This window comes from Elephas maximus, chromosome X (assembly GCF_024166365.1).
Source record: "Elephas maximus indicus isolate mEleMax1 chromosome X, mEleMax1 primary haplotype, whole genome shotgun sequence".
In the NCBI taxonomy this organism is placed as follows: Eukaryota; Metazoa; Chordata; class Mammalia; order Proboscidea; family Elephantidae; genus Elephas; species Elephas maximus.
The window spans coordinates 48,432,197-48,454,762 of NC_064846.1; the positions used below are offsets into that span (position 1 = coordinate 48,432,197).

At 42.8% G+C, this 22,566-nt stretch overlaps 1 protein-coding gene and 1 non-coding gene across 2 annotated transcripts in view; one reads left to right on the forward strand and one right to left on the reverse strand.

Moving 5' to 3' along the window:
- The window catches only part of GUCY2F (guanylate cyclase 2F, retinal), a 125,664-nt gene that overhangs the window by 66,853 nt on the left and 36,245 nt on the right, over positions 1-22,566 (forward strand). The window contains exons 8-11 of the mRNA XM_049872134.1: positions 5,383-5,559; positions 7,944-8,100; positions 14,799-14,948; positions 18,510-18,658. Coding sequence (XP_049728091.1) covers positions 5,383-5,559; positions 7,944-8,100; positions 14,799-14,948; positions 18,510-18,658 — 633 coding nt within the window. The remainder of the gene's footprint in view (positions 1-5,382; positions 5,560-7,943; positions 8,101-14,798; positions 14,949-18,509; positions 18,659-22,566) is intronic.
- Positions 10,554-10,624, reverse strand: TRNAE-UUC (transfer RNA glutamic acid (anticodon UUC)). The gene has a single exon. It is a non-coding gene; the product is annotated as a tRNA-Glu (tRNA).

Below are 22,566 nucleotides of genomic sequence, written 5' to 3' on the forward strand. Positions count from 1 at the left end.
GCTGGTGGGAATGCAAAGTGATACAACCTTTTTGGAAAATGATATAGCGCTTCCTTAGAAAGTTAGAAATAGAAATACCATATGATCCAGCAATTCCACTCCTAGGAATATATCCTAGAGAAATAAGAGTCGTCACACAAACGGATATATGTACACCCATGTTCATTGCAGCATTGTTGACAATAGCAAAAAGATGGAAACAACCTAGATGCCCATCAACAGAGGAATGTATAAACAAACTGTGGTACGTACACACAATGGACTATTACGCGAAGATAAAGGACAACAATGAATCCATGAAGCATCTCATAACGTGGATGAATCTGGAGGGCATTATGCTGAGTGAAATAAGTCAATCACAAAAGGACAAATATTGTATGAGACCACTACTGTAAAAACTCATGAAAAGGTTTACATACAAAAAGAAGCAATCTTTGATGGTTACGAGGGAGGGCATGGGAGGAGATGGAAAAACACTTAATAGACAATAGATAAGTGGTAACTTTGGTGAACATTAAGACAGTACACAATACTGGGGAAGCCAGCACGACATGTACAAGGCAAGGTCATGGCAGCTCCATAGATACATCCAAACTCCATGAGGGACCGAATTGCTGGGCTGAGGGCTGTGGGGACCATGGTCTCAGGGAACATCTAGCTTAATTGGCATAACAGAGTTTATAAAGAAAATGTTCTACATTCTACTTTGGTGAGTAGCGTCTAGGGTCTTAAAAACCTGTTAGCGGCCATCTAAAATACTCAACTGGCCTCACCCCTTTGGCAGCAAGGGCGAATGAAGAAAACCAAAGACATAAGGAAAAGATTAGTCCAAAGGACTAATGAACCACAACTACCACAGCTTCCATCAGACTAAGTCTAGCACATCTAGACGGTACCTGGCTACCACCACTGACTGCTCTGACAGGGATCACAATAGAGGGTCCCAGACAGAGCTAGAGAAAAATGTAGAACAAAATTCTAAGTCAAAAAGAAAAGACCAGATTTGCTGGCCTGACAGAGACTGGAGAAACCCTGAGAGTATGGTCCCCAGACACTCTTTCAGCTCAGTGATGAAGTCACTCCTGAGGTTCACCCCTTCAGCCAAAGATTAGGCCCATGAAACAAAACAAGACTAAAAGGGCACAGCTCTGGGGCAAGGACTAGCAGGCAGGAGAGGACAGGAAAGCTGGTAATAGGGAGCCCAAGGTTGAGAAGGGAGTGTGTTGACATGTCATGCAGTTGTTAACCAATGTCGTAAAACAATGTGTGTACTGTTTAATGAGAAACTAGCTTGTTCTGTATACCTTCATCTCAAGTACAATAAAAGAAATTAAAAAAAATGTTTTGTGTTTTTGGTGAAAGTTTACACAGTAATTTAGTTTCACATTTAACAATTTCTGTACATCTTGTTCAGTGACATTTGTTACATTTTCTACAGTGTGTCAACATTTTCCTTATTTCCATTAATCTAGCTTCCCTGGTTCCCTTACCTTCTCTTCTTTCCCCTAGGGTAAATGTTGATCATTTGGTCACATACAGATGATTCTTTTTTTCTAAAGAGCTCAGTACTCAGTAGTGATATATTTTATTTTATGAACGAATCTGTTATTTAGCTGAAAAGCGACCTCTGGGAGTGGTTTCAGATCCAAGTTTAAATAACTTAGGGCCACAGTCTTAGAGGTTCCTTTAGTCTCTACCAGTCCAATAAGTCTGGCCTTTTTTTTTTTTTTTTTAAGAATTTGAGCTCTGTTCTACATTTTTCTCCCATTCTATCTGGGACAATCTATTGTGTCCTTGATCAGAACGGTTGGTAGTAGTAGCTAAAAAAAAAAAAGGCACCATCTAATTCTTCTTGCCTCAGGATAGAGAGGAAGTGGTTCACGTAGGCTGTTAGTCCTATAGTTTCTTCTTTGAGTCTTTGGTTTCCTTCCTTCTCTTAGAGACCAATAATTGTATCTTAGATGGTTGCTTGCAAGCTTTTAAGACCCCAGATGCTACTCACCAAACTAGGATGTAGAACATAAACTTTATAAACTATGTTGTGCCAATTGATTGAGTTGTCCCATGAGACTATGGTCCTAAGCCTTCAAACCTAGTAAACCAGTCCCACAAGGTGTTTGGGTATATCTAGGAAGTCTCTGTAACTGTGCCTCATATGTGCTTTATTACATACATGAATATATATGCAGCACACACAAAGATGTATATACATATGCCTACAGATACACCTATACATGTACACGCATATACTCACATCTGTCTTCTTATACACATATGCATACATATCTACCTGTGTAATCACACATATTTTTTGGTTGTTATTGCTGTTGTTGCAAAATTGTAAATGTTATAGTATTTATTAAAAACATCCCTTATTCTTGTGTACTTCTTAGTATCATCATTTACCTTGGTCAAGTTGTGTAGACTTCACCCACATTTGGAATTGCCTTTCCCATCACCAAAAATAAGTGTCTACTATCTAGAAAGTGATCCCCCTCCCTCCCCCATCCCCGGTAACCACCAAAGAATGTTGCTTTCTGTATGTCTTAATTTTCTAGTGCTGCTATAACAGAAATACCACAAGTGGATAGCGTTAATAAAGAGAAATTTATTCTTTCACAGTCTAGGAGGCTAGAAGTCCAAATTCAGGGTGCCAGCTCCAGGGGAAGGCTTTCTCTCTTTGTCAGCTCTGGGGGAAGGTTCTTGTCATCAATCTTCCCCTGAACTAGGAGCTTCTCTGCACAGGGACCCCAGTCCAAAGGATGCAGTTGCTCCTGGCTCTTCTTGCTTGGTGGTAATGAGGTCCCTCTGTCTCTCTGCTCACTTCTCTCTTTTATATCTCAAAAGAGATTGACTCAAGACATGACTTAAGATTGTAGATTGAGTCCTGCCTTATTAACATAACTGCCTCTAATCCTGCCTCATTAACATCATAGAGGTAGGATTTATAACACATAGGAAACTCACCACATACTTTTTTGTCCTCATCTTACCCGAACTTTCTGTTTATTTACCAAACTTTCCAAAATGCTGACATTTATCTCAATTTCCTGAAACTCTTCTGGTTGTATTCATGATCCCTTATAAATCCTTTTACAGGCAGTTCATTCTTTTCCCATCCTTTTAATGTTGATATTAACCTCTTCTCTTTTTATTCTATACACTTTCCCTAGTTAATCTCATCCACTCCCATGGTTTCATCTACCATTTACATGCTTAAAATTCCCAAGTCTATCTATCTAGATTAGGCCTCTCCCCTAGCGCCAAACTCTGAATATCCAACTGTCCTTGGAATAGTTCTGCCTTGATGTCCCATAGGCATCTCATTCTCAATATGTCCCAAACAGAATTTATCACTCTTCCCCACCACCAAATTTGCTTTCCCACGTCTTGGATTAGCTTCCCTGAAAGCTGAGTGTGAGATGGAGATCCTCGTTCCAATGATTTATTGAGAGAATGCTCTCAAGAGAAAAGAAGTGAAGGAAGCAGGGGGGGGCAGAAGGAAAAGCTAAGCATGATCTCATGGGGGAAGTGCCAGAGCACATGTTGTACCGCACAGTCCCAAATTGAGTCTAGAAATTTGAGCCTTTCTTTTTTTTGTTGTTCCCAGTCAGTTGTTTGTTGGGGTCTGTGAGTGGGGCCTTTGGCTTGGGTTCTAGGGAAATTTTCCTGAGAATTGGGCAGCTGTGAGTAGTTATCAGCCAACATTCTTAAAAGCTGGATTATGCACGATAAAGTAGGTATGGGGGGGGGGGGCAGAGCACCAACACATCCACTACTACACCATTCCTGAATTTCTATATTGATGTATAGCACCACCATCTACCCAGAAATCCAAGTAGAAATCTGGGAGCAATCATGGAGTCCTTCCTTTCATTCATCCCTCACTTAATAGTACTATTAATGTATAACACTTATCGAGTACCTATAATACAAATTTCAAATTCCATGGTATGGTTAACAAAGCCCCTCATGATATGGCTCTATCTCTCCAGCACAGTGTCTCACATTCTTGCCCTTGAACTCTTTGTTCTGGCCACCCCAAATCTGTTGCAGTCCGTCAACATAACATGCTGTCACTCTCAGCCCCTACTGCTATGTCACCTTCACCCTGTCAACTCCTAGTTGTCCTTCAAGACAGTCCAGACATTACCTCCTCTGGAAAGCCTTCACTGATCCTCTAGGCTTAATTATATATTTGATTTCTGGGCTTCCTTAGCATTCTATGCTCCTTTCCATGAGGACACATTTCACCGTGAAATACAATTGTCAGTTTACTTCTCTATCACCCCTCTTTGAATGAGAGCTCTTTCAGGACAGTGATTTCACCTTGTTTTTCTCTATATCTCTGGCACCCAGTGCAGTGCCTTTAACACAGTGAGCACACACTAAATCCTTGCTGCATTAGTGAGCAAATGAGTGGATACAAAGGGAAGGTGTGGCCAAAATTCTAGATGTTTCTTCTGAAACTAATTTTGCAGGCTCTGGCCTGATGCTTATATAGGGTATTTATTTCAATAGGTCCTGGGTAAACAAGTATTCACAGAAAGACAATCTAATTCACCTTTTACTGTACTAACGCTCTTTAGTCTTGCTAGGTCACTGAACTTCACTCCACAGAGCCCCCAAAAGAATCAGGACAAACACTCCAGCTCCAGCATTCATCTACAGTGTATCAAGAGAGATTCTTCTCTGAAATCTCCCTTTTTGCCTTTGTATAGTTTTCCATTGCTGCTATAACAAATTAGCACAAACTTCGTGGCTTAAAACAACACCCATATATTATAAACATCCATCTATTGTCTGTGGGGCAGAAATCCAGGTGGGCTCAGCTAGGTTCTCTGCTTCGAGTCTCATAAGGCTAAAATCAAGGTAGCAACCAAGCTAGGCTTTTATCTGTAGGCTCTGGGGGAGAATCCATTTCCAGGCTCATTCAGGTTGTTATGATTGGTTGTAGGAGTTGTAGGACTGAAGTCCCCATTTCCTTTCTGGCTCTCAGTAGAGAGGTGTTCCCAGCTTCTTGAGGCACCCACATTCCTTGGCTTGTGGCCTCATTCCTCCTTTTTCAAAGCCAGCAGTGGAGTGTCGAGTCCTTCTCAAACTGAGATTCCTTCTGACTTTCTCTTCTGCCCTCCTCGTCCGCTTTTAAAAGCTCATGTGATTAGATTAGGCCTGACTGGATAATCTCCTTTTTCCTATGTAACATAACACAATCACAGGAGTAACACCAGGGGTAAGAGATCATGGGGGCCAACATTCTGTCTACCACAGCCACTAAACGTAGGAAGGGTAAAGAAAAGAGTATGAGTTCTAAATGATGGCCCCCAGTAAGACCCCCTCTACAGGACAGCTATGACTCTCCTCTTTCCCTCTCATTTCCAGATGAAGGACCTGCGTCATGAGAATATTAACCCTTTCTTGGGCTTCTTCTATGATTCGGGGATGTTTGCCATTGTGACAGAATTCTGTTCTCGAAGGAGCCTAGAAGACATATTGATGAATCAGGATGTGAAACTGGATTGGATGTTTAAATCATCACTCCTGCTGGATCTCATCAAGGTTAATGGGAAGACTGAGGAAATCTTGAATTTTCTCTATGGATCAGAACTTTAATATTTTGGGATATTTTATTTTTCTCAGATCAGTGTGATCATCTCATTCAGGCACTTTCCCTCTCAGTATCTGTCCCCACTGCTCTCCTCACAGTCCCTTTGTCTATAGCTGTTATAAGGTATTATACAGAAAGGGTTTTCTCCCCATCCCCACTTGAGGACGAGATTTGTCTTTATTTGCTGTTGTCATTGAACACTCTTCTGTTGAAAGCAAACCTTCCATTCATCCCACTTGTTTGCTTTCTGGATGTGGAAAAATGTTCATTCCTAGATTCCTTGGCACTGCTTAGCACACCTTCTGTTTTTCATCTCCCCAAAATTAGTCTAGAACTAAGCGATGGGTCTTTGCATACAACAGATGTGGATAAGGAACTCAGCACTACCAGAAAGCTAGAAGACCATTGGTTCTATCAGTTAGCACCTCTACTCTCTGAGCCAAAGATTACTGGCAGCCAAAGGGGCTCACGGATGGGTCTATGGATGGGCTTCAGGGGAGCCCATGAACCCCTGGAATGATATGCAAATTATATATGTGCATATTTATGGGGATGATCTGGATAATTGATGACTGGTTGGGCTTCAGCGTATTTATCACAGTCTTTACCTTTATAGAGTGGTATAACCATTTTCAAGGGGGATTTGTAGATTTTATCTCATTGCAATTCTCTGTAAGAGAAGTGTGATTAGCCTTTTAGCCTTTTTTTTTTTACAGACGTATACTTTGTTACATAATGTCTGGCACATATAGTAGGTGCTCAATATATATTTATCAGCCAACTATTAAGTAGCAGAGCTGATAATAGAATCCAAATCTCCTGATTCCCATTCTGATACTCTTTCAACTTACCATGTAAGCAAAGCCCTGTAAGCTAAGAGAGAAGTCTCTAAATGACAGTCCTCTCAAGTCTTTGATGAAACCCAAGTATTAGACAACCTGGGGAAAATCTCACCCACTGTAGACTCTGCTTGGAGGTATTGGGGACTGCACACTTTCTGAGGGCACAAGCTGTAAAGCATACAAATCCAAAGGGGTGTCAATTTGCAAAATAGATCCAGATACTTAAAAGAGCTCTTGGCATAAACAGTTCTTCAATGACTGCACTAGAATATGGATATATTCATATGCAGGATGATTAAACCCATCTGATAGAGAGACCTGGTAGGTCACATCTGAATGTCATATGAAGGCAAGCAGCAGCGATCAGTAGTATTAGGCTTTCTTCTTCCTTTTTATTGTTGATTTTTTAATTATAAAAATAATATATGCATTAAATTAAAAATCAAAAGACATAAGTATATAAGGATAAATAGTAACATTTACTCTACCCTCTTCCTTCATATGCTACCCAGAAGTTAACTACTGCTAAAAACTTGGTGACTAGCCTCACAATTCTTTTCATGTGCATTTATATACATTATAGATGGCTTTGTTTCTTAATATACATGCTGTCACATAGTTCTGCAGCTTTCTATTTTCACTTATTTTATGTCTTAGAGATGTTTCTCTGTCAGTACATACAAAGCTATCTTATTATTTTTAACTGCTGCGGAATATTCCATAGTATGAATGTAATACAATTTAACCAGTCCCTTCTTGACAGATATTTAGGGTATTTCAAATTGTATACAATTATACAGCAGAGCCGCAATATGCTTTCATATCTTCTTGCACATGTGCAAGTATTTCTCTAGAAACAAAAAAATTAAAAAAATTTTTTTTTTTTTGTTCCCTGGGTGGCAGTTTATGCATACTTTAAATTTTGATAGCTATTGCCAAGTTGGAGCCCTGGTGGCACAGTGGTTAAGAGCTCAGCTGCTAACCAAAAGGTCGGCAGTTTGAATCCCCCAGCTGCTCCTTGGAAACTCTATGGGGCAGTCCTACCCTGTCCTATAAGTCAAATTGAGTTGATGGCAACAGGATTTTTTTTTTTTTTTTTACCAAATTGCCTTCCGAAAAGGCTGTACCAGTTTCTATCTCTGCCAATAATGGATGAAGAGTTGCGCTAGACCTTGGGGGATAATCAGAATCTCCAAATTCTTGGAAATTACATATATGGATCTATCCTGTGTCTGAAATGTCAATGTATTGCCCAATAACACATAGTTCTCTGTACACACAAGATATGATTCTTTATAAAAGCATCAAATTTTAGAGCTAGAAGGGGTCTAGAAACTGATTCTTGTCAAAGGTTTGTTTTGCCTTCATATTTGAGAAAAAGGCTGAATTCTGGATCGAAATTGCTCATGCCATTAATAATCTCAGAAAGTGGCTCTAAAAACACAAAATAGTTAAATAAGTTGCTAAATAAACCCTGTTTGTATCATCCGCAGGGCATGAAGTACTTACACCATAGAGAGTTTGCTCATGGGAGGCTAAAGTCTCGAAACTGTGTGGTAGATGGGCGTTTTGTACTAAAAGTGACAGATTATGGCTTTAATGACATCTTGGAAACGCTGAGACTCTCCCAAGAGGAACCTTCTGCGGAAGGTAAGCAATGAATTGTACCTTCCTGCTGCACACAGGTAACTCCAAAGTTCAAATGAGAATATGCACTGAATTAAGGCCTCAGGCTGATTTCAAGTCCCCATTTTTGTTGAAAATTCAGCCTCATTTTCAAGCCAAGGGAGTTGAATGAAGTCTGCATGCTGTATCCCAGCCTAGCCTTCCAAACACAGCCAGTGCAATAATGCTCAGTTCCTCAGTTCCTGCTGTGGCAGGATTAGGCTGCATTGTTTGGAGACCCCAACAGTCCCTGGAGGAACTTGCTGAGCACTAGGCACACAGTAGGTGCTCAATAAATTTTTGTCAGATTGAATGGAAGGTAATTTGGTAGCTCAACCCTCACCAACTACATTCTAGAATGGGATGTCACTAGAGCCTACTAGCACTGTCTCTGTCAGAAAGAAAGGAGCAAGAAGGGGTTCCCCGGCAAATAAATGCTTCATGGGTTGTGTGGGCTGGCTTCAGACAGAACTATGGCCTTTTAGTAAATAAGTGAGCATGCCTGTAACGTCCATTTTGTGTTTTTGTCTTCTGTCTAGTGCTTCAGTGGTGGCACTAAATAATGCCTGTAGGGGTCATAACAAATAAAAGGAATAGGTGAAATCTCAGCTGGAGGGTGGCTTAGAACCAGGAAGGAATGAACTGATGGGAGGGAGGGATGAAGAGTGAGAAGGATGGAGAGGGAGAGAGAATCAATAGAGTTAAATAAAAATAGAGTTAAATACTTATAGGAAACTTGGGCATTGAATGTTTTAACTAGTATTGCAAGGGTGAAGAAGAGCAACGGTGACAGAAAACATAGAGAAACAGAAAATCCCAAAAGGAAAACAGGGAGAGATGCAAAATTCCAGCATATATGCATATACTTAAAATAATCTTTGGTATTATTAGTTTCAAAACTGATGACTTTACTATGAAGGAGAAAATAAGAATGAAACACAGAGAGAGACACCTGCACAAGCAGAGACAGGCAGTCCAGTTATAGGCAGCATCATCTTTGTGCTTTACAAATGTCTTAGTTAGCTAGTGCTGCTGTAACAGAAATACCATAAGTGGATGGCTTTAACAAGGAGAAATTTATTTTCTTACAGTCTAGTGGGCTAGAAGTCCAAATTCAGGGCATCAGCTCCAGGGGAAGGCTTTCTTTCTCTGTCAGATCTGAAGGAAGGTCCTTGTCATCTATCTTCCTCTGGACTAGTTGCTTCTCTGCACAGGAACCGTGGGTTCAAAGGACACGCTCTGCTCCCAGTGCTGCTTTCTTGGTGGTATGAGGTCCCCAACTCTGCTTGCTTCCCTTTCGTTTTATCTCTTGTAAGATAAATGTGGTGCAGGCCACACCCCAGGGAAACTCCTTTTACATTGGATCAGGGATGTGACCTTAGTAAGGGTGTTACAATTTTACCCTAATCATCTTTAACATAAAATTACAATTACAAAATGGGGGACAACTATACAATACTGAGAATCATGGCCTAACCAAGTTGATACACACATTTTTTGGGGACACAATTCAATCCATGACAACAAGACTTGTGGAATATTAAACTTTAGGGAGTCATCCAGTCCAACTCCCTCATTTTACAGATGAAGAAATTGAGACTTAAGATTTGACCAAATCATGCAGCTACTCAGCAGCAGTTCCACAACTTCAGTTCATGGCTTCTGAAGCCTATGCCTTAAACCCAACCAAATGAGAACTTGTAATAACCATTTCCTCTTTCTCTGCCCATCCATGCTTTGGAGGACTTGAAGCTCCTGGTAACCACAGTGACAAATGTGATATTGCCACCCTCTCTCTGTGGACCTGCTCTTGTTTCTGACTTAGTCATATGGTTATTATTTGGCTAATTCTGATTTGAAAGCTTGAAGTAGTTGCCTCATGTCAACTCTAGAGCATTGGGACGAAAACTACAGAAATTGCAAGTACTTAGCTTCCTGTCAAAAATAGTAATCTATAAAAGACAGCACACAATGTCCAGCTTCCTAGTGTTCCATTTAATTCACAGGTTGGCGACTTTCAAAGTTAAGAAACTCTGGTTTTAAGAGTGAATAAAGAATAGCTGGGAGCCCTGGCGGTTAAAGGGTTTGACTACTAACTGAAAGGCTGGTGGTTTGAAACCATCAGCGGGTCCACGGGAGAAAGATGTGGCAGTCTTCTGTAAAGATTTATAGCCTTAGAAACGCTATGGGGTCACTATGAGTGCAAATCGACTTGACAGCAGTGGGTTTGGTTTTGAGGTTTGTTGTTGTTAGCGGCTGTTGAGTCGGCTACCAACTCATGGCAACCCCATGCACAACAGGATTGGATGGTTGTGATTCATAGGGTTTTCGTCAGCTGATTTTCAGAAGTACGGTAGATCGCCAGATCTTTCTTCCTACTTAGCATCACAGCAACACAGAAATCTCCACTGACAAATAGGTGACGGCTGTGCATGAGGTGCATTGGCTGGGAATCGAACCCGGGTTTCCCACATGAAAGGCGAGAATTCTACCACTGAACCACCACTGCCTTCAAAGCAGGGGCAGATTAAAGAGTAAGCAAGGTACACATGGGCTTACATTAAGCAAGGCTTACTTGTGTTTACTTTTTAATCTGTAGTGAACAATTTCACATGGGTTTCACCACATTTGATCAAAGATGTGGTAAAACCTATGTGAAATTCTTCACTACAGATTAGTAAGTAAACAGAAGTAAGCCCTTGCTTATTCCCTCAAAGGATAGCTGCAGTGTATTTTCTGTGAACTGGCTCTGTGTCTTTCCCCCTCATCATTTCACTCTCCAAACTACAGTGCAGTCTGGCTGCTCACTCCATTCTGCATACGCTAAACTGAAATTCTGAGCATGTTACAGCTGTGCCTAAATCCCTTGAATGGCTTCCCATTGCTCTTAGGATAGAGTTCACATTTCTTTACATGGTTTATGAGCCTTGCAAGGTTTGGGCCTTACTGACCTCTCATCCCTAACCACTCATCCTCTGTCTCTATGCTCCAGCCAAGCTGAACTCCTTCCAATTGTTCATTTACACCAGGTTTTCTCTTACTTCCAGACCTTCACAAATGCTATGCCGTCTGCTTGGAACCCTTTTTCCTTCCCACTGTATAATACACTCATCTGATTCTGGCTAAGTTCTACTCATTCCTCAGGGCTCAACTTAAGTATCTCTTCTTCAAGAAGTTTTTCATGATACCCTATGCTATGTTAGGTTCCCCTGTTTATGATTCTGTGGAGCCCTGAACTATCCCATAATACTTTGTTGGTGTTGTTAGCTGCTGAGATGACTCCAATTCACGGACACCTTATGTAAAACAAAATGAAACTGCATAATCCTATATCACCCTCATAATCTCCAGCATGTTCGAGCCCATCATTGTAGCTATTGTGCCAATCCGTCTCACCGAGGGTCTCCCATGCCCTCGTTGGCCCTCTGCTTCACCAAACATGATATCCTTCTCCAGCGATTGATCCTTTCTGATGACATGTCCAAAGCAAGCGAGTTGGACAGTGTTCTACTGTGATCCATAAGGTTTTCACTGGTTAATTTTTGTAAGTAGACTACCAGACCTTTCTTCCTAGTCTGTCTTAGTCTGGAAGCTCCACTGAAACTTGTCCACCATGGGTGACCCTGCCGGTATTTGAAATACTGGTGGCATAGCTTCCAGCATCACAGCAACATGCAAGCCACCACAGTTCAACAAACTGAAAGACAGATGGTGGACTTTGTTGGTATTACTTAATTATCTTTGTTCTGTCACTTCCCCTCGCCCAAATTATAAGCTCTGTGAAAGCAGAAAACAGGTCTGACTCCCTTAGCACCTTGCACAGTACCTGGAAGAATAAATATTTGTTGAATCAATGAGTGAATGAAACGAAATATAATAAAGAAACCCACCTCCCTACTTTAGATGGCAGGACTAATAGAATGTTCTAATTGGAGAATCCTTGGAGATCATCTGGTCCAACCTACATTTTACAGATGGAGAAAGTGAGGTCCAGAAAGATAAGCTAATAAGTGACCACTCTGAGATATTTGAACACAGGTCTCTTGTCTCCCAGCTCTCTGTGTGTGTGTGTGTTTTTTTTTAACCACACTACAGTGGCTCTCCGAAGTCAATTTTACCACCATAGCAAGGCTCAGAGTGAGTACAGGCCCCAGCAGATACAAAACAAGCCAAAGTAATTTTTCTCGTTTCGCTGAGAGTTCAAGTCTAATGGTAGCTAGTGGCTCTTACTTGGTTCTGGAGTGGTGATGGGGAAATGGGGCGGGTTGTAAGTGTATTCATTACTGTCCACTCTCAATTATATGAGTATAGCACAGATAAAGCCTCATTTTAGCCATTAACAGCATGCATGTAAGTGCTCTCTGAAAATACTGTTTGATAATGATTGTATTTAATCACCTAGCCTCTTACCAGAGAGTTTCACCCGTTTTTCCCTTCTTGTGCTTTTTAATGCTCAGGGGAGAGAGGATGCTGGGAAGAAGCAGCAGCATACTATTTTCTTTGCTCCCAAACATCCACCTCTGCCATCCCCTCAAAATGATGATGCCTAAAATCTCCCCACCAGAAACGTATTCTTTGACTAAAGTATCATTCGGTCTTCTCAGTTTTATTGGCAGGTGTCAGTCCTCCTGGACAGGGAGGCATGAGGGCAGAACCACTATAGTGAGGGTATCATAGGGTGACAGGGGTGGTCAGAGGGGTCTGGTGGGGGAACAAGGGCTGGAGGACATCAAGAGGACAAAGAGAGAAGGATGGGTACATGATTAGGGGTGAGGCTAGAATTACCTGTCCCATCTTTTGGATCAGGATTAGCTCAAAACAAGAATTTCTAGGATGAGTTTCTCTTTCCTAGGTTTCACTAATAAGCCAAAATAATCTCTGACCATTAGCCCTCTTTCCTGCTTCAGAAGAACTTGTTCCCTGGGCTCCCTTCCCCATCCCCCAAATTTAAGAAGATGAAAAGTTCACCATCACGTTCCCCCTGACTCCCCCACCCTCAGCAGATGCTCTTCTCTAACCTCTCTGTCTGGATGTCAACCTGTTGTTTACTCCATCTCTCCCTTCTTCATCCAACACATCGAGCCTATCCCTAGCTCTGTCACTTTCTTCTGTGTTGTAGCGTTCTTTGGATGCGCCCATTCACCTGGTCCCCATCCTGCTGCTGTCCCACCCACACTCAGCCCCCTTTCACCTCACTGGCTTTTACTGCAAGAGCTTCCTAGCTGGTCTCCCTGACTCCAGCCTCCCTCCTGCAATCCGGCTTGTGCAGGTTGCCGGATTAATCTTCCTGAGCACTGCTTTCATCAAACCTCTTTCCAGTTCCAGCACCCCTACTGCCTTTTGTATTCAATCCAAATGCCTTCATTTGGCTCTGAGGGCCTCTCACCTTCTGCCCTCATTCTTCCAGCCACTCTCCCTCCCCCACTTCATCAACCCCACTTCTCCTTTTTCATTATTCCTTAACAGAGCCCCTCTCTTCAGCCAAGCTAATCTGCTTACCACCCACCCTCCCACCCACAATTTGCTCGTTTTTGTCTCTTGTTCTTCTGAACGTACTGTTCTTTCTCCCTGCAAAGCCTTTTCACCCTCAACTCCAAGAAGCTGCATCCTTGACCTTCTTAACAAGCTCCATTAAAATCGAACATTTCCAGGAAGCTTTCCTGGATTAACTTGATCAGTTCAGTAATTTTGATTTGAACCTAATGAAGTTGCTGGCATTCACCCATTTTAGATCTACGGAAAGGGCAATTTCATATGGTTCGAGCTTAAACATTCCCCCAACTTTGACTATTCGGTGTATATTGTTACCATGTATTTCTTTATCAATTGTTTAAGATGCCCTCTTGAAACATTTCTGCCTCTCCGACTGCCATAAACTCTGAAAACAGAGTCCATGGGGCCTAAAATGCAGCAGAGCATGCAGTGGGTGCTCAGTTTTGGTTTTTAAAGGGTTCATTTCCCTGTACTATGTAGAGGTCCTTATCACTAGCTCCCTTGTATTGCAGTTGGGGGTATATATGTCCATCTTTTTTTTTTTTTTGCCACTGGTCTGTGAACTCTTCAAGGGCAAAAATGAGGTCTGATTCATCTCTGCCACCACCCCTGCACCCAGCACAGTGCCTGGAACACAGTAGACCCTCAATAAATATTTACAGAATGGAGTTGAAGGAGTTGCTGCACCTTTTTGCCCTGCAAAGAACAGAGGTGTCCTGGGGACCCTCTTATCCTTTTAGAAAAGACCCGGAGAAAGAAACTTGTGAATCCCCGAGCCCCGGCACAGTCAAATTACCAGACACATATAGATCTCAGCAAACAGCAGATCCATGGCAACCAGTCTGGCAGTGCACTCGCCTTTCCCTGGCAGCCTGCCAACTGTTACTTGCAGGCTCAAGAGAGCCAGAAAGCAAGCGCCAGATAGTTTCTCTACTTTGAGCCCCGCTGCCCTGCCCCACACCTCTGCTAGGTCTGCCTGCATGGTCCTGGTATGGGGCTAGTAGTATGCTTTCTCTGTGCATTAAATCCTTGAATTCATAGATTCAGACCCCTGGGGGGCACTAGCATACCAGCCCGTCTAATAAAAATATAAAGTGGTCAATGAAACAGCACCCTTAGAGCCCTTGAGGACATTGCAGATGTTGTCAGTTAATCCTCTCTGTATTCATGACACAATGCTTTCTTTTCAGAGTTGCTGTGGACAGCCCCTGAACTGTTGAGAGCCCCAAGGGGCAGCAGGTTGGGTTCTTTTGCAGGAGACGTATATAGCTTTGCCATCATCATGCAAGAAGTGATGATCCGGGGCACCCCATTCTGCATGATGGATCTGCCTAGTGAAGGTAAGCAGGAGATGCAAAAAGGGCACCAGGGGCCCACCATGACTCAGATCATCACGCCAACCCGGGCAGCCATGATTTTCCAGAAGAGTGAACACAATTATGTGTTTGTGCTAACAGCTTGCTAGTCTCCAAGCAGTCCATGTTGTGGGCCGGTGGGACTTTGGAGCCAGACAGCTTTAGGCATCTGGGAGAAATTCCCCCACCCAAGAAGCTGGTTTTTATCCAAATTGTGACACAAGCCAAGGGACTATAGAACCTACGCCAATCCTTTTTTTTTTTTAAGCAGCCTCCTCTCCCTCTTTGAGGCAATCCTTGCCAAACATTTCAGTACCCCTCATGAAGCTCCTGGATATCAAGGCCTCCCCACCCTTTTCCTGTGACAACCCACAGGCTTCCATCCTCATCTCCCATCAAAATGCTTGGCTATAAGGCAAGAGTCATCAATCATGATAGAAAGAGTAGGCGAAAGTTTGAGGGGAAACAGTGTTTTTGCAAATTCTCAAAAGTATGTCCCCACAAATCTCTTACTGGTCACAAAGGGAACAATAGTAAGCTTATAAGGGGAAGGTCCTGGTAGATACCACCTTAACCAAGTGATCAAGGTTAACGTCACCAGTAACAAGACACACCCACATTATGTACCCCCTATATGTTGAAGCCCTGGTGGCACAGCGGTTAAGAGCTCAGCTGCTAACCAAAATGTCGGCAGTTCAAATCCACCAGCCACTCCTTGGAAACCCTATTGGGCAGTTCTACTGTCCTATAGGGGCACTATGAGTTGGAATCCACTTGATGGCAACTTTTTTTTTTTAAAGAGGCACTGAGAAGGGTACACCACCACCTCCATGGTATTCTTGCAAAAATGCATAACCTCAAACAAATCATGAGAAAACATTGGACAAACTTCAATTGGTAGACATTCTACAAAATAACTAGCTCATCAAATATATCTCATATAAAACAACAAAAAAAAAAAACCCCAAACCCACTGCCATTGAGTCGATGCTGACTCATAGTGACCCTAGAGGACAGAGTAGAACAGCCCCATAGAGTTTCCAAGGAGTGGCTGGTGGATTCAAACCGCTGACCTTTTGGTCGGCAGCCATAGCACTTAACCACTATGCCACCAGGGTTTCTGTATCTCATATATCATATATCAAATATATCAAAATATATGAGGAACCGTCATAGATCGGAAAAGACTGGGACACAATAATTAAAGGCAATACGGGATCCTGAATTGGTTTGTGGTACAGAAAAAGGACATTGGGGGGAAATTGAGGAAATTCTCCAGTGTTAATTTCCTGGCTTGGATAATTGTACTATGTACAATCAAATGTGTAAATGTACATTGCTAACATTAGGAGAAACTGAGTGAAGGCTATACAGAAAATCATTGTACTGTTTTTGCAGCTTTTCTGGAAGTCTAAATTTATTTCAAAATAAAAAAGTTTTAAAATTGCAACAGTAACCCAAAAACGCATTTAACAATCTTTTACCCCACTCAGGGTCCCATTTTACTCCTCTACTCAAAGCCCTCCAACTCTCCCCCATCATGTGTTAAATGAAGCCCAAACTTCCCACATGACATACAAAGGCAAAATCTAGCCCCTAGCCACCTCTCTAGGTTTAAATTCTCACTTCCCACTCTGTCTAAGCCCCATGACTGGCAGTGCTCTGAAAGCACCACGCTTTCTCAAACTTCTGTGCCTTGGCATGTGCTGTTCACAATGCCTGTAATACCCCCACCTCCTCTATACCTTGCCACATCCAACTCGTGTTACCTCTCCTAAAAAGCCTTCTCTGACCTCTTCAATGTGGGCCAGGTGTCCGTCCTCTGTGCTCACCTGTGTATATATCTCTGCTGGAGAACTTATCACATTGTCATTATTTACCTCCTCAAATGAACTGTGAGATCCTCAAGTGCATGAATCATGGTGATCTAATGAAGAGAGGTGACCCATTCAACTCGATGGTGTTCTGAGAAAGGGACAAGGACTCCCTCTGCCAGAGAGTGGATGGGACAGTTGCACACCAAGGTGTTGATTCTCATGGAACCTGTTGCAGCTGAGGGCCAGGTTCTGTGATGGAGAAACCATTACTGGCACAGGCAGGCTTAGGTTAAAGGGGCAGAAAGTGGGATGTCACAAGGAGCTATGACATCAGAGTCAGCAGCTGAAATTCTTTCCTGGAGGCAAGGAGGCACTGACTATGTCATAAAGCAGCACTGTTGGGGTGTTACAGCCAATGCAGGGGTGGGGGGCATCCTGTTGGGGCAAGCAAGGTTAGAGTTGGAGTGAAGGGAGGGGACGAGTGATGAGAGAAGGGCCTGAAGACATAGTCAGGGCCCCTGCTAAAGAGCTTGGATTGTATCCTGTGGGCAATGTGGAGTCATGGAAGGGTTTTGAGCAAGAAAGTGACATGGCTAGATTAGTGTTTTGGGAATGGTTTGGAGAAGGCTAGGCTGGAAGCAGGGAGATCACTTTGAGGCCCAAGTGTGAGGTACTGGGTACAGTGAAGGCTAGCTATTTTCTCCTGCTGCCAGGGTGTTTTCTCTCTTTGTAAAAAGGTCAGCCTGGCTGATCTAGGCCCCTGGTCACTCATGGCTGTTGGGTCTAAATAGGGAGCTTAGGACCTCCCAGTTGAGGTCGGAGACATTTGGAAATACACTAGATTGAGACTGCCTGGGTTCAAATTCTAACTCTGTCACTTACTAGCCACGTGACATCAAGCAAGTTACTTAATTTCTTGGTGCCTCAGTTTTTCCATCTGTAAAATGAACATAACAGTACCTACCTCCTCTGTTTGTAGTGAGAATGAAATGAAATAATGCATGCAAAATTTTCAGCCCATAGTTGGATCCTGATAAAACCCTGACTACTTACCTGAGCTCTTACCTTCCCTTTGCCTAGGGGCCACGCAGAGCCCAAAGCCTAGACTTGGTCTGGGTCTGGGCCTGCATGGAGGGCTAAGTGGGTCTACTGTAAGGTATTGGAAGGTTTAGATGATTTGGGGTTGGTGAAGGGAGCCAGGTCTTTAAAGGTTTAGCATTAGAATTTGACATCAGATATGCTACATCTAAAACCTAGCAGAATAATGCTGTGCCTAAATGATACCAACAATCTAATTGATTAATTTCTGACCCCCACCCCAAATTGACTGCTGAAGACTTTGCTCAGACACATTTTATATTCAGGCCACCTAATAGAAAGCATGAGTTCCTGGGTGGTGCAAATGGTTAACACACTCGGCTACTAACTGAAAGGTTAGAAGTTCAAGTCAACTCAGAAGCACCTTGGAAGAAAGGCCTGGTGATCTACTTCCAAAAAATCATTCATTGAAAACCCTATGGAGCACAGTTCTACTCTGACACACATGGGGTCACTTTGAGTCTGAATCAGACCAACGGCAACTGGTTTACAGGTTAATGAGAAAGCAAGGATATGGCCTTTCTGTGCTTCTCCTGACCAACCCCTTTTGTTGCTAAAACTCAATTATTTTTGCCATATCTTGGTGCTTTCTGTATGATTTGCAAACCCTTCACTTCTTGCATCTGGACAGAAATCATAAACAGACTTAAGAAGCCTCCTCCTGTGTGCAGACCAGTGGTTCCTCCTGAATTCGCCCCTCCAGAATGTCTCCAGTTGATGAAGCATTGCTGGGCTGAGTCTACAGAACAACGACCAACTTTTGATGAAATATTTAACCAGGTAATGATGCTGTAAATCTTTTCACAGCCCAGAAGCTATCCTAAAGTTAACCTACCCAAGGCTGACCCCTTGGGTTCTCATCATATTATGGAAGCAATCTGTTGCAAGGTAAAAACACACACTTACGAATCAAATTGAAGACAACTGGTAACTGGTTACACATGATTGATTTATTTCAAAGTCCCTGGGTGGTGCAAGCAGGAGAAAGATGTGGCAGTCTGCTTCTGTAAAGATTTCAGCCTTAGAAACCCTACAGGGCAGTTCTACTTTGCTTATAGGGTAGCTATGAGTCAAAATCGACTCAATGGCAGCGGGTTTGGGTTTTTTTGTTTGTTTGGGTGGTGCAAATGACTAAATTTTCAGCTACTAAATGAAAGGTTGACAGTTCAGATCCACCCGGAGGTGCATCAGAAGAAAAGCATGGTGATTTACTTCCAAAAAAATTAGCCATTGAAAAACCTCTGGAGCACAATTCTACTCTGACACACATGGGGTCACCATGAGATGGAATCAACTTGATGGCAACTGTTTTTTCTTGAAGAAGAATGGGGGCTACTATGAGGCCCTTGGGTTCTCCTATATGCTGGAGCATCACCTGTATGTACATCCTCCCAAAGTCCAGGGGTTGGTTCTGGTGCTCTTTTGCATCTGAACTTCTGTTCTAGACCATCCACAATCTGGTCTAAGCAATCTTCTGAAAATTGAATTGAATGGCTGGGCATTTGCAAGGCAATGGCATTGAGACTATTAGAAGGTGGATGTCATGGAATGGACATGGACCCTCACTGAGCTGTGTTTGCTTTTGCGAGCCCACAAAACTCTTATGAGGATAGCATTTAAGTGATGTCAGGTTGCTTTTGGAGGATCTGGAAAAATATGGAGTATTTGAAAGCATGACTATGATGGCAGAAAGTATAAATATGACCTTGTCAGAGTGTTCTATAAGTTAGGTTACTAAGTAACTTCTTGAGACAAGGGGGTGCATGCATGAAAAGTGGTAAGTCCTCTCCTTAAGATACTGAATTTCTAAAAAGAGGTGGATTATTTCCTGAGAAGTGAAGATTGGAAGGGGGGATGGAGGAAAGACATAGTGGGCCCTACTAAGGAAGCTAGAGTGTGGTTCCTACATTGGAGCATGCAGGTTGGGCCTTTGGTGAAACCACAGGATACTGAAACTGAGGGTGCTCTCTCCAAGTGCTATGTCAGCTCAGGTGAAGAGGCTTTTGAACCTGGCTGGAGTACAGCACTGAGATGCTTTATGAGTGGCAGGTATCTGAGGCGGAAAAGAGAAAGAGTTGGATTGAAAGCCTGAGGGGCCCTGCACATTAAGTCATCCGTGTCCCCAGCTAACAATGCCTCCATTAGCCTGGCTGGGATACTTGAGGATACTCAAACAGGTGTTCAATAGTATGGAAAAGGCAAAGGACCATGAAGGTCAAATTTCTAAAAACTTACCATGAGGCAGGAGAAAAAAGCATTTGCCCCTGTGTTGATGCTAGAGATGTTATTTCAGAAGGCAGCAGAGAAGCTGGTGATAGATATAGAAGGAGTGCGCATCACGTGACCTTCAAATAAGACATCGCTGGGGCTGCCCTCACTAAAATGCTTCAGTGAAAGTTTAGACTGTCTGAACAACAAGGGCAGCCTCCCAACTTCCTGTAGGCAATAAAACTTGAATGGAAAGAGGAGGAGAGGGAGGCTCCCTGGGTGAGGCAATAGGGGGAACCTCAAACATCTGAACTGCCTATAAGATTACACCCAGGTGAACTTGTAGATATGGACCAGGCTCAGAAGGGAAACTCTTAGTGTTGGCCTTGGGGCACTGAGTGCTGACCAGAGCATGTGTGTTCTAGTTGTAGGAGAGAGTTCATTGGGGACAGAGCCCTAAGGATCTGCCCAGAAAAATCACCTATCTGTTATTGCCGTGAACACAAACACATGCATGCTAAATACAGCAGCAAAGAGGGGCAACGATTCCAATTCTCATGATTCCAATGCTATGCCAAGCCACCTTGTATCTGGTGATGGACAAGGTCCCAAGAGGGCTTATTGAAAAGTTGTGGTATGGCAGTCACCTCTATGGGATTTGTGCAATGAAGGGGCAAGACCAGTTGAATTTCCCAATGACGATGACTGACCTGACGGAGAGGTGTGTGGAGACATGATTATGTATTTCCTGGATCCGATCGTAAGAAATAGGCGTAAATCTTATCCTGTGTATTTTGAGCACTATTTATCGGATCAAGAAACCTCTCACAAAACCACAATGAGATACAATTTCATACTTAACTAGAATGGCTAGTATCAGAAAAATAGAAAATAACAAGTGTTAGTGAGGAACCCCTGTACATTGCTGGTGGAAATGTAAAATGGTGCAGTCACTGTGGAAAACAGTCACAGTTCTTCAAAAAAAAAGTGGAACATAGAATTACCATTGCGGTTGTTATGTGCCATCAAGTATGTTCCAACTGATAGCGTCCCTATGTACAACAGAACGAAACACTGCCCTGTTCCATGCCATAGGGCCATATGAATTACCATGTTGGTAGGTGCCATTGAGCCAGTTTCGACTCACAGCGACCCTATGTACAACAGAATGAAACACTGCCCGGTCCTGTGCCATCCTCACAATTGTTGTTATGGTTAAGCACATCGTTGCAGCCACTGTGTAAATACATTTCACTGAGGGTCTTACTCTTCTTCACTGACCCTCTACTTTACCAAGCATGATAGGCTTCTCCAGGGACTGGGCCCTACTGATAACATGTCCAAAGTAGGTGAGACAAAGTCTCCCCATCATTGCTTCTAAGGAGCATTCTGGCTGTACTTTTTCCAAGACAGATTTGTTCCTTCTCCCAGCAGTCCATGGTATATTCAGTATTCTTTGCCCATATCATAATTAAAAAGGCACCAGTTCTTCTTCGGTCTTGCTTATTCATTGTCCAGCTTTCACATGAGGTGATTGAAAACACCAGAGCTTGGGTCAGGTGCCCCTTAGTCCTTAAAGTAACACTTCAAAGAGTTTTTTTTGCAGCAGATTTGCCCAAGGCAGTACATTGTTTATTTCCTTCTTTTTTTTATTACATTTTTAATTGTGCTTTAAGTGAAAGTTTACAGCTGAAGTTAGTTTCTCATGCAAAAATTTATACACACATTGTTATGTGACCCTAGTTGCTATCCCTATGTCAGTATACTCTTCCTTTCCACCCTGGATTTCCCATGTCCACTCAACCAGCAACTGTCGCTTTCTGCCTTCTCATCTCACCTCTGGATGGGAGCTGCCCATTTAGTGTCATGTATCTACTTGAACTAGGAAAGCACATTGGTCCTGAGTGTCATTTTTTGTCTTATAGTCCAGTCTAACCTTCGTCTGAAGAGTTGGCTTCAGGAATGATTTTATTTCTCGGTTAACAGAGTCCGGGGGCCATGTCTTCTGGGGTTCCTCCATTCTCAGTCAGACCATGAACTCTGGTCTTTTTACTAGAATTTGAGCTCTGCACCCCACTTTTCTCCTGCTCCATCAGGAACTCTCTGTTGTGTTCCCTGTCAGGGAGGTCATTGGTGGTAACCTGGCACCATCTAGTTCTTCTGGTCTCAGGCTGATGGAGTCTCTAGTTTATGTGGCCCTTTTTGTTTCTTGGGCTAATATTTGTCTTGTGTCTTTGGTGTTCTTCATTTTCCTTTGCTCCAGGTGGGTTGGGACCAATCGATGCATCTTAGATGGCTGCTCACTAGCTTTTAAGACCCCAGATGCCACTCACCCAAGTGGGATGCAGAACATTTTCTTAATAAATTTTGTTATGCCAATTGACCTAGGTGTCCCCTGAAACCATGGTCCCCAGACCCCCACCCCTGCTACTCTGTCCCTCAAAGAGTTTGGTTGTATTCAGAAAACTTCTTAGCTTTTG